Consider the following 16853-nt stretch of genomic DNA (forward strand, 5'->3'; position numbering starts at 1 on the left):
CAGGACAGGTGGTTAACCAAACCAACACACATGATCTCTCTCTCTCTCTCTCTCTCTCTCTCCCCCCCTCTCTCCTTCCCTGCAAGCCAAGGTGAGAGGACACTATCAGTTTAGAAACCGATGGAAGCTGTGGATCTCGTGTGCGGACAACAGAAGACCGCAACCCATCTGCCGATAGCTTGCTGAACATATGGCGTATAACCTGAGGCGACATCCACTCCATCAGTGAATGACAGCCTTTTCATAAAGCCAAGGGGTGGAGGTTGACGAGGAACACACTGTACTTGCTTGCCACATCCTCCCTGAATGACACAGCAAAATAGAAAGCTCTACTGGTAGGGCTGGGAGATATGGACAACATCAAATATCAAGATATTTTTTACCAAATAATCTCAATATTAATATTGTGACGATAAGATCGTATTTGACAATACATTACATTTTCTTTTTTCCACCTAAAGGACCGCTTCACCACTTTTCAACCTATCTTCATATAATTGGTCCTCACTAATGCCCAAGCTAATAGAAACTACAGGCTTTCTATTTATGAAAAGTTGCAATGCAAAATGGAAGCCATCGTTCTCACGATAATAAAAAAAAATTGAAAAAAAATGGTGGTATTTTATCATGAACATTAGTGAGGACCAATTATATGAAGATAGGTTGAAAAGTGGTGAAGTGGTCCTTTAAGGCTTAAGTTATTAAAACCAGGAAAAGACAACACTTATATCATGACATTATTACGGTAACTATCCAAAATCAATATCTAGCCTCATAACGATATATCAATATATTGCCAGCGAGTACAAAAACCTTTATGGCATAGCAGCAGGCAGAGAGAGAGGGAGATTGATAGGACGAAGGATAAGCACGTTAGATAATTAGTCTCTTCCATGTTTACAGACAGTGAAACATCTCTCGCAGCACTCCTAATGCAATGGAAGGGTGGACAAACATGGGAGTGGTTTCAGTGGCATAAGAGAGGAGGTCCATATAAAAGCCTACAGTAAGCTGGTTCCTGTGAGTCACCACATGTTGTCACATCAGCAATGACTGGGAAATACTGGAAGTGTCGGCCAGGCCCCCCCCACCCCCCAAGCCCCCCAACTCGAGAGTCATGTCGAGTCATGAGAAAGGCATCCGAGTGTCTATTGTGTCTGTTGCTTCTACAAGGTATACTGTATGCTGGAAGTAGTGTGCTCCCATTACAGCAGTGTTTTCCAATAGAACAATGTTTCCCAACCTGAGGTCCACTTGGAGTGAATGCCAAAAATGGTGGGGGGAGTCCGTTTAGAGGTAAAAATCCCACCCGTGTGAAATGAGGGGCGCTCTTGTCATCGTACATCAATTTATGTTAGCGTCGCAGACATTTGACATTGCTACATAAGGTACATAAGGTGGTCCCTTATTGGCCAAGCACTCCCACCAACATGTGATTGGTTAGCCGAATTGCTCGTTTACATAATATGTAAGACGTAAGTTTTCCCTTCAATGTCAATGGCGTTTAATGTTTTAATTTGTTGAAAATAACACCTTTCGGGAGGTCAAACTTTGGTAAACTTTTAGTATGTTATTAAGGACACCTAATACTACAACAAACAGTTGAGAAACCTTTTGTTGTTTTTGTTGTTTAGGGCAATGTGCTTTTAAAAAAAAATATATGCACCCGCCTAAAGGGGAAGAAAGAGAGAACCATTGCATTTGACTAAGGTAGGAAGGAAGCAAGTACAGACAACTCCATTCTAAAACATGTGAACATGCACGTGAATCTGTGATTTACAAGTTTAGATTCTCACGTACATTGAGACCGACCGACGATAGCATGTAATCAGTTGTGACAGTAGCAGTAACTCAACAGCAGCAAGCCAAGAGTGAGAGAGAATCCATAGGTGAAGTTGTGCCATGTGCTCGGCTTGCCCAATGGGCCTGTTATTTATAGAGTGGAACTGACTGACTGTCCTCTCTCCTCACACGCTCCGCAGGGGCTCCTCTCCAGCCAAAGCTTCAGTAAAATATTGATGAAGTGTTTTTAAATTAGTTATCAGCACGAGCCCAGGCTTTAACCCTTTGTTTGGTAGAACACAGCGTCTGATGACGTGGAGAGAGACATTGCTCCATTAGTTAAACTAACTTTAACATGAGAGACTGAAATTAGGCACTTTTTACAGCCACCTGTATTGACCGTCTCAGCTTCTGTGGCTGATGTTGTGTGGCTACTAATAGCTGGGCGATAATAACTGGAAGTGATATTTAATAAGGTATATGTTTCGATGTTATCACTAGGGATGGGTCCGTTTAATCAATTTATCGTTAATAGGATCAAATTAAAAATAATAATATATATTTTTATAAAATGAAAATCTGTTGCAAAGGTTATATTGTCATCCAAACCCTGCCCATAGTAACTACATTTTAGACTTAAAGGATACCATTTATTTTGTTAGCTTAGGCCAACTGCAGGTGACTTGAATACTCTATGGTGCAATGTTGAGTACAAGTCTACCAAAGTGTGCCTGCATTATTGCGACTGCAGGTCGCAGTTTACTATGAAAACCTGCATTTCTTGTCGGTCACGACTCGTGACATCACACCTCCATATATGGTCACGCCTCGTGACATCACGCCTCCAAATATGGTCACGCCTCGTGACATCACGCCTCCATATATGGTCACGCCTCATGACATCACGCCTCAATACAGTATATGGTCACGCCACGTGACATCACAACTATCCATATATGAAGATCACGACACCGACCTCATCAAACCCTGGATAGCCATACATGGAGAAGACTGGATCATCACCTAGATCTGCATATATGGAGCCAACCAGCAACTGACCTCAAACCTCAAACCCTTAGATCTCCATATATGGAGCTGACCTGTTCTGACATTCCATATGTTGATCCCTCCCCACGTGTCCTTCCTCTTCGATGTCTCCCTTTTGACTGATACCTGTCCATTCAAACTCTAGACGGGCCTGCCCCAAAGTTATTAGTGCAGCCCGGCAGCCGGCGAAAACATCTTCTCAACAGGCCCGGAAATTAAGGCCCAGCCCTACCTGGGCCCTCATCAAACCCTGTATACTCAAGACACTGCCACCGCTGCCACCCTTAGATCTCCATATATGGAGCTGACCTGTTCTAACATTCCATGTTGATCTGACCGCATCAAACCCTGTACACTCAAGACATGTTCCATATATGGCCAGACATCATCAAACCCTGTACACTCAAGACACTGCCTCTGCTGCCACCCTTAGATCTCCATATATGGAGCTGACCTGTTCTGACATTCCATATGTTGATCTGACCCCCCATGCCAAAGCGCCAGCACTCGCCCAGCAGTCTGCCGTCACCCAGGCGGATGCGTGCGTCGTGCACACGCCCTCAGGGCGTGTTACTGGTTGGTATTGATGGTATTAGCCTGTTTGAGACAACATAATGTGGATGGATAACAGAATAAAAATGTTTTCCCACAATTTATGCTTTTTATGGTTTATTAACCATAAATCCAGGCCAGGTCAGCAATGTGTTAAATCGATGTACTGTATGTCTCTGCAAGACTGTTAACCTCGAAATGCTCCCCGAGCGCCGTAGAATGGCTGCTCACACCACTAAACCCCGGTTCAGGAAATATGTCACGCCTTCTGGCCGGTCTCTCCGACACCAAGCACTAGATAACAAAGCATGTTCACAGTCCAAGGTCGTAACCAAACTGTTTTTTGATTCTGCTGTGTTATATGCTGTTTTTAACCTTGTCCTGTGCAGCACTTTGGAATTTTGTTTTGAAACGTGCTACAATTAATTATCATTATCATACATGGCAGTACTTCTACACGTGTGAAATACTTCAGTACATTATTTTTTATTTTCTCATTTTAAAGTATTCTGGCATAATTCAAATGCTGAATTCAAGCCTAGTGCAACCCAAAGGACACAGCTCTTTTGACAGTTCATGCTCTTTTTGAAAGGTGTGATCATCATATAGCACTGCTGAAGTCTGCCATGTGTGCCTCAGAGTCATGGCTGCTTCTGGATGCCAGGCTGAGTTCCATCAGACAGATATGAGCGCAACACTGACAGTGCTTCCTACAGTAAGTGACATGATCACTTTCACAAACACATCTAACTAGCCATGGATCGCATTATCGATACTGGCGTCATCTTGATTTGCCATGAAAGACATTTTTCATCCATTTTGTTCTTCCCGCACCTGTGCACATACAGCACAGCATTTTCCATAGATTATCGCAGGACAACATCATAGGATTCAAATATCACACGGCACTATGTCGATTAAAAAACAGGCAATTTCCCTCTGAGTCGATTCCTCTAAACAAAACCAAGTGGGCTGTACTTAGTGACTTACAGTAGTGCTAGGAGCAGAAGGCTATGTAAGGGATAATATCTGGCTAGGTGGTCATTGTCGGGAGATAATTCACCGACAGGGAGTTTAACCACCGAGGCGAAGCCGAGGTGGTTACACTCCCTGAAGGTGAATTATATCCCGACAATGACCACCTAGCCAGATATTATCCCGCTTATTACATGGCTAACTAACATAAATGAATACATTGACCCAAAACACAACACAAAAAGTATTCCATAAGTTCGCGCTGGCTGCGTCTGCCCAGCTGCAGGGCTGCAGCACTGTCGGAAAACAAGGAAGTGAGTTGATCAAATAGAATCCATTTTGGGGTCCTGCTTCGTCTATTTCTCGCTCAAATGTTTTCAAAAACATTTTTAAGAGCAATGTTTAGCTGTAAATTACATTGTGTGTCACTAGTGTGTGTGTTTACATGGCTGTTATGTTGGAAACGGCAGTAAATCAAGCGGGGCGCAGCTGGTGGTGCTCAGAGGGTTTGATTAGGCAGCGGTCATTATACAGCGGAGCGGTCATTATCATGAGATAACTCACCGCTGAATTAAGCGATTGACCAATCAGAATCAAGCATTCAACCAAGCCATGTAATAAGTTGTGGTTAACAATCCCTTGCATGCGTGATTGACTAGCACACTTTCCCCACCGCATGTCTAATCTGATTTAACAGTAGCTGATTAGCCTGATTGGTGGACCTGTTTGACTTCTTCTTGTCCATTAGTTGTCTGTCTTCATATGACATGTTGGCCCGCTGGGAACACTAGGTTTCAGTACAGTTGGCCCGCTGGGAACACTAGGTTTTACACTAGGTTTTACACTAGGTTTCAGTACAGTTGGCCCGCTGGGAACACTAGGTTTTACACTAGGTTTCAGTACAGTTGGCCCGCTGGGAACACTAGGTTTTACACTAGGTTTCAGTACAGTTGGCCTGCTGGGAACACTAGGTTTTACACTAGGTTTCAGTACAGTTGGCCCGCTGGGAACACTAGGTTTTACACTAGGTTTCAGTACAGTTGGCCTGCTGGGAACACTAGGTTTTACACTAGGTTTTACACTAGGTTTCAGTACAGTTGGCCCGCTGGGAACACTAGGTTTTACACTAGGTTTTAGTACAGTTGGCCCGCTGGGAACACTAGGTTTTACACTAGGTTTCAGTACAGTTGGCCCGCTGGGAACACTAGGTTTTACACTAGGTTTCAGTACAGTTGGCCCGCTGGGAACACTAGGTTTTACACTAGGTTTCAGTACAGTTGGCCCGCTGGGAACACTAGGTTTTACACTAGGTTTCTGTACAGTTGGCCTGCTGGGAACACTAGGTTTTACACTAGGTTTCAGTACAGTTGGCCCGTTGGGAACACTAGGTTTTACACTAGGTTTCAGTACAGTTGGCCTGCTGGGAACACTAGGTTTTACACTAGGTTTCAGTACAGTTGGCCCGTTGGGAACACTAGGTTTTACACTAGGTTTCTGTACAGTTGGCCTGCTGGGAACACTAGGTTTTACACTAGGTTTCTGTACAGTTGGCCCGCTGGGAACACTAGGTTTTACACTAGGTTTCAGTACAGTTGGCCTGCTGGGAACACTAGGTTTTACACTAGGTTTCAGTACAGTTGGCCCGCTGGGAACACTAGGTTTTACACTAGGTTTTACACTAGGTTTCAGTACAGTTGGCCTGCTGGGAACACTAGGTTTTACACTAGGTTTCAGTACAGTTGGCCCGCTGGGAACACTAGGTTTTACACTAGGTTTTTTGCATGTGCTGTAACAGGGTTAGGACATATAGCTCAAATATGGGAAGCAATGGATAGAAAAGCTAACCGAAGTGAATCGAGTAAGGTCTTGATAGAGCAGAGAATAATCGTTTTGTAGAAAAATGAAAAGGAATCAAAGGAAGAGGTTTTACAGAGAAGGGGAAACGAGCAAATGTGGGCCTACACTGCTTTAGATGTTGGACGGATGCAGGGGTCATTTTAAACACTGCTTTAGATGTTGGACGGATGCAAACTAGAAATTGCCAGAATGCAAAACAATCTCTACATCAGCCTGTTTTGCATACTAGATCTCTGCCTGGGAGGAAGGGGTTGGAGGAGCTCACAGCCTCACACTCTCATAACATACGTTTGTCTTCATGGCTTGCTGTTAATACAAAAAGAGAGAATAAGGTAATTATGTCCATAAACCAATGGCAACCTATTGACGATAACAAATCTAGGCCAAAGCCAGTTTTAAGCAAGCATGTTAATATAACGTGCATGACACAAAAGAAGGGATCTGTCACGTGTGTGGAAAAACCCAAAGGTTGCTTATTAGGGACTCAAATCCAATGAGAGCATATCATGCTCTAAATGCATGTGAAAAGGCTTGAGAGGGACATGCTTGGACCTGGGTTCTGAGTGTCTCTATGTCCTATGGGAATCCCTTCGTTTGCTAGGAATCAATTAGTCTCGCTTCAACACAACAGCCCTTTGAAGAAGTAATCTCACCAATAACACAACAGCCAAACACTGTGTGTATGGGCTCCTGTAAGCAAGCACGACAACAGTACCATATTATGCTGAAAACAAGAGAATTACAAGAAAATGAAAACCTAGAATACAACAATTACAATGTCTGTTTGACACGAAACAATACGGTTAAGGTACCTGCACACTGTTTTTCTGATTTTTAGCAGCATTTTTCCAAAAAACGCATCCAGTCTGCAAGGAAAGGACCTTTAGTGTTAATTTGGCTTTAATACTGTATCTGTTGGAATAGCTCATTTTATCGAGTGGTATGTAGTGGCATGCCATGTGCTTGCAAACGGCAACACTAAAACACAAAAGATAGTGTAATTAAAATACAACAATGGCTGTCATAATACAGCATCACCTTATGCATGTTCAATACTTAATACAGTGATTAATTAAAATGCCTGAAACTGTGTAATGTAATCACCACCAGTAATTAATTAACATGTGCATGATTGCAAATGCCTGCCCTGCAGTTAGTGGAGTAAAGGGACTGTACAGTGTAAAACATTTCCCATGGGTTGCTAAAGGGCTTGATATATTTGTTGAGTGTGGTGTTGCACACTGAAAATAGCTGTTTTACAACCTCACAACAACGTTGTGTGGTGATGCGTTGTGAGCTTGTAGACCTGCCATGTTCAAGCAAGTATAAATCCGGCTTACCATCCTCCGCACCTGAAATGTAAGCTGTGTGCGGTCTGTCAGTTCCTACCATCATCACTGTGTCTATTATGGTTAGTTACACCCTACATCTGGTATTTGCCATGATACCAGGGCTGTAAAAAACCTGGATGCCTTTACAATGTCAGACTAAGTATTGATGGCGTTGTGGCCGACCTGACACACCCGTACAGGTAACGTAACCACATTGCATTGGAGCAAGTGAAAAAAATGCAGATGTCAGATAAAACCATTGAGGGTCATTATTTTCATTTTTCTATATCAGAAATAAATCATCTTTTCCATGTAATGCCCAAAACAGTTGGACTTCTGTTCAGGCAGTTCAATAGACGAGTGCCAGAGCGGCAGGCCATGAATGTGTCCATTCTGTTAGCTCTGGACAGACCACAGACAACCACCTGCATCACACCAAGCCAGCCAAACAGGAAAAGAGACAAGGCGGGAACAGAACACAGTCTTCTAGACTAGAGAGTGTGCTCCAGTGAGGTATAGGATTGTGGTGATCAGCTGGGGCCCTCTAGTGGCCACCTGCAGGTAGCTGCACTTATTTTTACACAGCAAGATGGAGAGAGTACATTAACACAAATCTTGCTCTTTCACCTCTTTCAGAAATGTAACTAGAAAAGGCTGCTCCTCAGAGCACATGTCTTCACCAGGGGTTCTATCCAGGGCTGTGTCCGATGTGAGATGTAGCCGACAGGACACGAGGAAGCTACAGGCGTCAAAAGCGTTTCTATGACATATGGTTCAACTTCTCACATGTGTGATGCCCCCTATGGGCAGAACAAAAAGCGCTTTTGGAGGTGCGCTCTATAGAGGCCCCTCAAACAGGCGATTTGGGGTTGATTGGATGTTGCATTCAAGATAGTGTTTTTGTACGAATTAGGCCCCACCCACTAATCTCTGAAGCCAGTTATAGGCATACAGTATGGAATATCAAAATCACGTTTCAAGGTCCACATATAACTGTGTGTGCTGCTACTTCTCAAGGTCCACATATAACAGTGTGTGTGCTGCTACTTCTCAAGGTCCACATATAACAGTGTGTGTGCTGCTACTTCTCAAGGTCCACATATAACAGTGTGTGTGCTGCTACTTCTCAAGGTCCACATATAACAGTGTGTGTGCTGCTACTTCTCAAGGTCCACATATAACAGTGTGTGTGCTGCTACTTCTCAAGGTCCACATATAACAGTGTGTGTGCTGCTACTTCTCAAGGTCCACATATAACAGTGTGTGTGCTGCTACTTCTCAAGGTCCACATATAACAGTGTGTGTGCTGCTACTTCTCAAGGTCCACATATAACAGTGTGTGTGCTGCTACTTCTCAAGGTCCACATATAACAGTGTGTGTGCTGCTACCTCTCAAGGTCCACATATAACAGTGTGTGTGCTGCTACCTCTCAAGGTCCACATATAACAGTGTGTGTGCTGCTACTTCTCAAGAGTGTTGTAAAAGAAGATAATGGCTAGCAGATGAAATTTACTGAAAACTGAATGCATCTGGCTGGAACTGACTAGGCACTGTGTTGGCACTAGGCAGGTATTCAGCATCATTAGCCTACCTCTTTTGGCTTGGGTGGTGCAGTGGTAAAGTCCCTGCCCATGCACCACCACGGAGGTTGTGTGTTAGAATCCACCGTGGTGCATCTGGCTTTGTCAGGCATCTATGCGAACACAATTGGCCCATGTTTGGGGAGAGCCGGGTGGGGAGGGTGCTACTGGTCATTGCACATATTCCTATGGGCTGGGGTGGCACCTGTCAGCAGGGTGTGTTGGGTGTGGACTCGGAAGGAGTAGGACAAAGGCCCTGCGTCCCTACGGCTCCTCACTGGCAGGTGAGTCAGTCAGTAGGATACAACAGCAATGGCAACACAGAGATGTGTGTGGGGAGGAATTAATTGGCATGACTGAAATCAAAGCCTTTATACAGTGGATGTAACATAGTGTGAAGCATGTCAACGTGAGCCGCAATGTAATGGGTCTCTTACCAGTGAGGCTACGAGGACGTGCCTCTGCCAGGTCTGAGATGGCACCCATGGTGACCGTCTTTTTCATGCGTGAGCTGGCTGATGTGCCCAGGGAGGGCTTGGTCAACGCATCATCACTGCTGGCTCTCTTCAGCTATAACAAGACAGGAGGATGTGCCATTATTGTACACCTTAGGCCTATAGGTAAACACCCGGTTTTGATTTCTACAATGAAATAAGTATGCGACTTGCCATCATCGTATCTGAGAATTAACACGCAACCAAGCGTGCCAAGCATGTAATAGCGCACCAAGATAAAGACCTTGCGCTGCCGACATTTGAATTTTCGCATGGCATATTTATTTATAGCACGTCATAAAATCTCTTTTTTCGGTCAAAATAAGTTGACGTTATTGAACTGGTTACCGTAATGTAACCAAGTGGTCGTGCGCTAGTATGTGTAGTGATAATTTTACCTTACTGAGGCGAAGATCTGAGGCCAGTGTGCTGGATGATCTAGAGGTCTTCATGGCTGTGGAAGAGGGGGGAAAGCTGGCCAGCTTTGCCCGCTCCTGGTGTCCTGGCTTGGGCAGGCCCACCTTGGTGGTGCCCGCTTTCAACATGACTGTTTACCTGTCCTGCACCTGCGGAAAACCACAGCAGGGAGTGAGGTGGAAAGGTATGAATATCACACATGGTAAAATCAATACTCAGAAGTAACTAACCCTAACTATAGGTTAATTATTGGAGCATCACGGCTGGGTGCCGGGCACTGCCGGCACAATTGTGGATCAATAGCTTTGGCTGACAAATAAAAAGCTCATTATGTGCAGATGGTGAATGAGAACACTTCTCCTAAAAGAACACGGTTTAGTATTAATAGCACCAATGGTTTATGGCCACTTCAAAAGAAGTAAGCCAACGGTGGGGCACAGAGAAGACGGGACGTTAGGCCACTTCCTGTTGGAGGGAGGAGTGAAGAAAAGAATGCCCAACAGATTTAACTTCAAACTACTTGTTTCCACAACCTCCTCACATCCGCAAGCACGCTCACCAAACTGCTGTGCAACTACACTTTTGAGCTCCTTGCGGTAGTTTGAACATAAAAGTACAATAATGCTATTGTTCAGTTTTGATACAAATTTGAACGCTACAGGATATGGCCACAGGGAGTCATACATTTTACAAAGCGATGTACAGTGATCTGCTTTGCCAACTACCGTAGGTCCGTAGGCAGTGAGTAGCCATAAAGGAAGGTCAATGTGTAAGGGCACTTAAGGAGAGCCATTATTACAGTGGTAAATGAGCTATGCAGCTCCCAGGATATTATCTCATTGATTTTAGGGGACGAACTTGGAAGTGATGCATGATGGGGTAACCCGATCCTTCGCTTTTGAGGGCTTTGTGAGCTAATAGGGAGTCCCTATCCGTCTGTCTTCTCCTTCGGGAGTAAAAAGGGTCATCTTGCTGCAGGGCTGAGCTTGGCAAGATTTCATTCTGCTTCCGTCGATTGCAATATATATGGCTATATTGCAATTATTGGTTTGAGATTCTTTACATTTGTGGGATTCCTGCATCACCATTCCTTGGCTCCATCCCAGTTCTAGTTCATACAAAAGTTACTCAGAACTATTCACAGAATGATTAAAGGTAGTATAAAACCATGAGATAAGAGACAATGTAACAAACCTTGTTATTGTCACATCACAGTTTTAAAAGTAAAAAAGTGTGTGAAACTTGTTTTTGTGCATAGTTTTGTGCACCGTAAATCAAGCAACTCTGAGCCTGAAGTGGATCCAGGTCAGCCACATATTCCCAACGGAGGGTTTGTGGTGCCTGATAAGGCTTCACACTAGTAGAGTATAATTATAGAGAAACCTTGCAGGTCCTTACAGACTGATTTGGAACACACTGTATGTGCTGTTTCTGTCTCTATTTACTGTTTGTATAGCACCTCTGGCATTATCATATGACACCAAGCCCCTTTCATGGCAATGTCGTGTGAGCGAGGGTCAACATCTTGTGATTATCATTGCTTCTCTCAAATCTTTGACTTTCCCAGACAAATAAACTTTGGTTCCAATATTTTACATTTGACATACTCACTGCACCACCTATCAAGGCACACAATTGACATTTTCTCCAGCAATGGTGAACTTTGTATAGGCGTGAGGAGGAAGGATTGTCCTCTTGAGGATATATCCTTCTGTGATGTGGGAGTTAATTGAGGAACTAAATGTTCTGTGAATATGTTCTACACATTTGCACAACAATTTATGACATGATGTGAGAAGAAGTTCAGAGTACAGCGTCCCTAACCTACTTTGTTTTCTTTGTACCACTGCAACGGATCTTTAAACAGGAACTCTTCGTTCCTCTGCAGTCTGCAGAGATACAGTACTATAGGAGGGGAGCTGTTTCTCTGTAGTCAGGACGCTGTCCCACTTACTGCCAAGCGGCCTAATTACAAACCCAAATGTCTTTTGAGAGACATAAGGCTGACTGCATTTTCAACTTGAGCCATGGGAGAGAAGAGACACACCACTGGCATTAGAGTACATCTGACATCTCACTATGGAAAGGTGATCCCGGTGACAAAGATACTGTACTGTAAGCAACATTTACATGTCTTGTTTTTACACAGCTGCATCTCACAGAGTTTTAACAAAACAAACAACGTGTCGGATTAACTCTGGGTCCTGGTAGAAAGGCTCACTCTGCATAACCTAAATATGGAATTTGCTAGGAAAGTTAGCAAATTAGAAAGCTGAATATAATTTGTAGCCACTGCAACCCTAACTATTGGGTTGTGCTGTGCCTTAATTACATTGCTTTTTTTCCTGAAGCAGGGATGTGAATATGACCAGTATAGTAAATGAGTAACCGCTCAATTTCTGGTCTTTCGCTGTTGCGAGTAGATAAGAAGGAGGAAGGACTTTAGATCAACCGACATACTTATCAGTTAAGGCCTCGATGAGACAGTCTCTCAACAGTTTTGCACAAATACACTTCTCACAGTGATACACTGATGTGTTAACAGTGATTAACAGTAATTTTGCCATCCTGTAGAAAAATGCCTTCAACCGGCAGTTTTGGACAAAAAACTAAACAAACTACTACACCACAACTCATCCAAGGAAATGTAAAATTAACAAGATGCATGTGATTCACAGTACCTACTACTACCTACCTACATTTTCTTCAAAGAGCACAACCAGAAAGAACACCCGTGGGATAGGGGATTGAGTTTTATTTTTATATTTTATATGACTGTTTAATACTTGCCCCTGGGCTACTGTTACAAAAACCTGAATAAAAAGATTTTGAAAAGAAAAGAAAGAACACACCCAATATTTAAAAATGTGGTTTTATCCAAATAAGTCTCCATAATAAGAATAAGAATAGTAGTGCTGCACCCTACATCCCTACACTAGATCCAAAATACTGACAAACTTAGAAACAAAACCTCAGAATTAGCTGCCATCTCCCAACCAGCACTACTAGAAAATAATTACAAAGGAACACAAGACACAACGCTGTTTACTCTTCTTCTACTCAAAAACAAATCACCCTCCTGACCTCAACTTAAGCCCCATAGCTCATAAATACTGAAATATATGTATGGTACTGTATATCCTACAGTTGGGTAGCAGATGAGACCGGTATTGCAGTCTTCCATCATCAGGAAACAAATGGAGCATTGCAGTGACATCTCTTTTCTCTGAGCATAAAGAAGGTCCATCACTGCTTCCAGAAAGAATCCACAGGTTAATGACAGGTTAATCTTTCCTCTGCTGCACACAATTCTACTAGAAGCCTAAATAACATTAAATGTTTAGGCAACATTTTCATTTATCACAGGCAGCCACTATTAATATAGTTCTGTTCTCGCAGTAATCATATCAAATGGCACAAGAGAAGAGACCAAACCCTCAAAGCCATGTTACATCGAGTGATAATCGATTCTAAATTTCTAATGTCTTCTACTAGCTATGCGGGTACGTGCGTGCGTCAAATAATAACACCTGATTTGTATTTAGTTGTGTACCGATGTTGCACACAAAAAACAGCAGATGTAGAAGCTGATGACAATTTTTGAAAGTATAAGATAAGGCACGACTGGACCAGGAATAGACAACACTTAAGTGACATGATATTACAATATCCAAAAACCCAGACAATATCTAGTCTCTTATCCCTAATCAATGTAATAACTAATAATGATACTGTATATTGCCCAGCCTGTGGCTCCGGTCCACCAGGGTCAAGCCTGGCAGGAGGCTGGATACAGGATGCTGGGCTGAGTATCACTGCTTCATCACATCCTCTGTTCCTATATCTACAGTCGTTTTAACCCATGGCAGGGCACACACTACACAGGTTCAAATAGGCGCTCCAATCAGAAACCACTGGTCAGCTACAACAGGAAATACCTTTAAAAATATGCTCCAGTCTGAGTCTTTAAAGCTACAGTACCATGACGTGGACCACTTACTTTTAAGAGATGTCAATAGACAGAAATGTGACAGATAAAAAGAAAACGTCAGATGTATAATGTTCCTGTTGAGTCATCGGATAAACTATTCATTCAGCTTTCCATTGTCAAACTTTCCAATTCCAGGCATCTAAACCAAGCAGTGTCATCCTGTTTGTTATAGGCAAAACCAGCAAGTCTCCCAGTGTCCCTCCAGAAAGATCTTAAAACCCACGGATATCATCTGAGAATTCTGACAATTAGAGAGTGGGGCGTAAAAGAGAACAGAAACACAGAAAATAAATACTCACAACAACAGTGTAGTAGTGTGTTGGGGGTGGATGATGTCTTAGAGCCTGCCCCCTGCCTGTGCCTGAAGTGACCTGGACTACAGAACTAGACTAAAAGCAGCCATCCTGAGTGGAGCTCCAATCAGACCAGTTGAGGAGAAAGAAGTGTCCGGAGCAGCAGCTGCCTCCACGCAGCAATCAGGACAGGGAAGTACTGCAGGACTGCCAGCCGCTGTGCTCTCTCTCTCTCTCTCTCTCTCTCGCTCTCTCTCTCTCTCTCTCTCTCTCTCCCAGACGCTCTCAGACAGGGAGAGTAGGACAGAGTCTAGCCATGGGCAGGTTTTTCCGTCTTGCTCACTATTTTTTTTCTTCACCTTTTCTCCCTTGTGAAGATCACAAAGCAGAGAACTGTAGTTACGGTAGTTGAGGCCACTGGGCTATCCGTGGGCCCAAATAAGGATAATCACTTTTTATTGTAATTTATGAGTGTTTAAGTACATAGCAAGTAGCATTTTGCTGTGCGTTGGGAATTTCCTCATTAGGATAGTGGTTAAGCCTTGGAAAATGCATTCCAGTGGTTTATTCACAATTGCCCCATTGTAGCATTCAGGGCTATGTACAGTAAAGAACACATCACTGTACAGGAACAACTTGCTCCTTCAAAATGATGTGTGTGTACATCACATGTCAGTACTGATACCTTCAATTAACTGCTCAGATCTACAAAATAAAGACTGACTTGGGACGCCACCACAGCATGCATGCACTCCTTGTTCAGTGGAGTGTGCAGTGGGCTGCTGAAATCAAAACTGCAGCTTGCTAGCTAACACTGACACTGACAAAGTCTGTCTTTGTCCCTAAAAACACACTTCTTCATACCGTGAGGGTGGAACGTTTGTGGAGGGGCCTGCATTTTATGTGCTTCCGAGCCGTTTGAATTTGGATCCCACGTTGAGCGGCATGCCAAGGCCGTGTGTGGGTAGAAGCACAGCTTCACTGGGACTGGGATGAAACAAGCTCCCAGATTGTGGTGGGTGGTAAACGGGGAAAGTCGGGCAGACCACACCCCTACACCGCCACAAAAGCTGCTTTCCAAAAGGGCACTGCAACGAGGCTGAGAAAAGGCTGGTTCTGAATACTTTTTAAGCACCACATCCTGTTTGACACCCTGGCCTGCACAGATTCAGCATGTGATTACGCATGCCTGCCTACTTTCGACTGCACCAGTCAAGAAACCCTGACACGGGCAACAACAAGCTTAAATTAATTCAGTCCATTCAAAAGCCGTCTAAATGCAACAGCATTCTTTTAATTCTTCACTGCTAAGAGCTCAAATGTGCGCCTGCTGGTATAGTGTTGATTAGTAAACATTGTGCAATGAAGAGACTATTAACAACAATAATCACCAGCAGTTAGTGGTCATGTTGGAACTATACAGCATCGTTACTTGTAGTGATAGACGTCTATGGAAAAGATTCCAGGAATTTATGAACTAAATGTTCTGCGCCTATGATCAGATGCACGACTAAAATTAGATGCTATGAGGGTTCATAAATTGTAATGTAACGTAGATCAGTGTCTGGCTGGGTGAGGGGATGTTGATCTGTAGAGCCACCTGCCAGTGCTTGTGTGGATATCCCATATTGAGTGACCAGCCTCACAGAGCTGGCCACTCAATATCACACTCCTCTGAGTGAAATATGAGACGGGACGGCCTGGCCGCCACACTGGAACTGTAGTCGTGTAGAGACCAGTAGTTCTCATGCCAATGACCCCTAAATCGATATATATATTTAGCTGGGGACCCCCATTTTAAATTATTCAGTGGCAAAATTATTCAAACGTTTTCACAGATCTACAAGCTCATAATATATTGTGAGTTTGTAGATCAGCTAATTTTTTTAATAGCTGAAGTATACACTAGGCCCGCTTAGTGTATACTTCAGCTATTATTTTGATGGGATATTAACTCATTTTCATGAGGACAACCTGAAAGGAGCACTTTGAGAACCCCTGCTCTAGACTAGAGTCTCTGGAGTACTGGACAGAGATCCTGGCCACTCTCTCTCTCTCTTTTCCTTACTCTCTCTCCCGCTCTCATACAGGAACAAACACTGAGCAGACTCACCACACTTGGACAATATATCTCCACTGCACAGGATGTCAAAACAAACTATGTGAAACACACAAGGGTGATGACTCAACTGTGTGTGGTTAAGCATACTGCTTTTTCCATATCCTTGTCATACAGACTTGAATAACATAGGCCTAGCCTAAGAAAGAAAGAAAGAAAGAAAGAAAGAAAGATTCAACATGGAACACAATAACATAATGAAATGCAACACCAGCAGGATAACGGGGTCAACCATGCCACATTTGAAATGCACACGGTGGAGGTAAATGACCCAACTTGCAAGCCAAGCATGATTTTGACTAATTAGTTGGGCAAAAAAAACTAACGATTGTGTTTTTTACTTACTTTTAAAAAATGTAAGCTGTTTATTAGCATTTGGGGGGACTTTTCACTGCACGTATTCAAGTCCTACCC

The 16853-nt window shown here is 43.4% G+C and overlaps 1 protein-coding gene across 5 annotated transcripts in view; it reads right to left on the reverse strand.

The window, feature by feature from the left end:
- Window positions 1–16853, reverse strand: part of specc1 (sperm antigen with calponin homology and coiled-coil domains 1) — a 99057-nt gene that overhangs the window by 73105 nt on the left and 9099 nt on the right. For 2 of the 5 annotated variants that reach the window (XM_079508291.1, XM_079508287.1), the window contains exons 1-3: window positions 14327–14499; window positions 10018–10185; window positions 9563–9695 (exon numbers count right to left, since the gene is read on the reverse strand). In XM_079508291.1, the coding sequence (XP_079364417.1) occupies window positions 9563–9695; window positions 10018–10164 (280 nt within the window). In that variant the 5' untranslated portion in view covers window positions 10165–10185; window positions 14327–14499. Of the gene's footprint in view, window positions 1–9562; window positions 9696–10017; window positions 10186–11864; window positions 11944–14036; window positions 14059–14326; window positions 14500–16853 lie in introns of those variants that run through there. The other 3 variants (XM_079508290.1, XM_079508289.1, XM_079508288.1) reach the window with 3 other exon arrangements.

The sequence above is a fragment of the Electrona antarctica genome, assembly GCF_951216825.1.
Source record: "Electrona antarctica genome assembly, chromosome: 8".
Classification (NCBI taxonomy): Eukaryota; Metazoa; Chordata; class Actinopteri; order Myctophiformes; family Myctophidae; genus Electrona; species Electrona antarctica.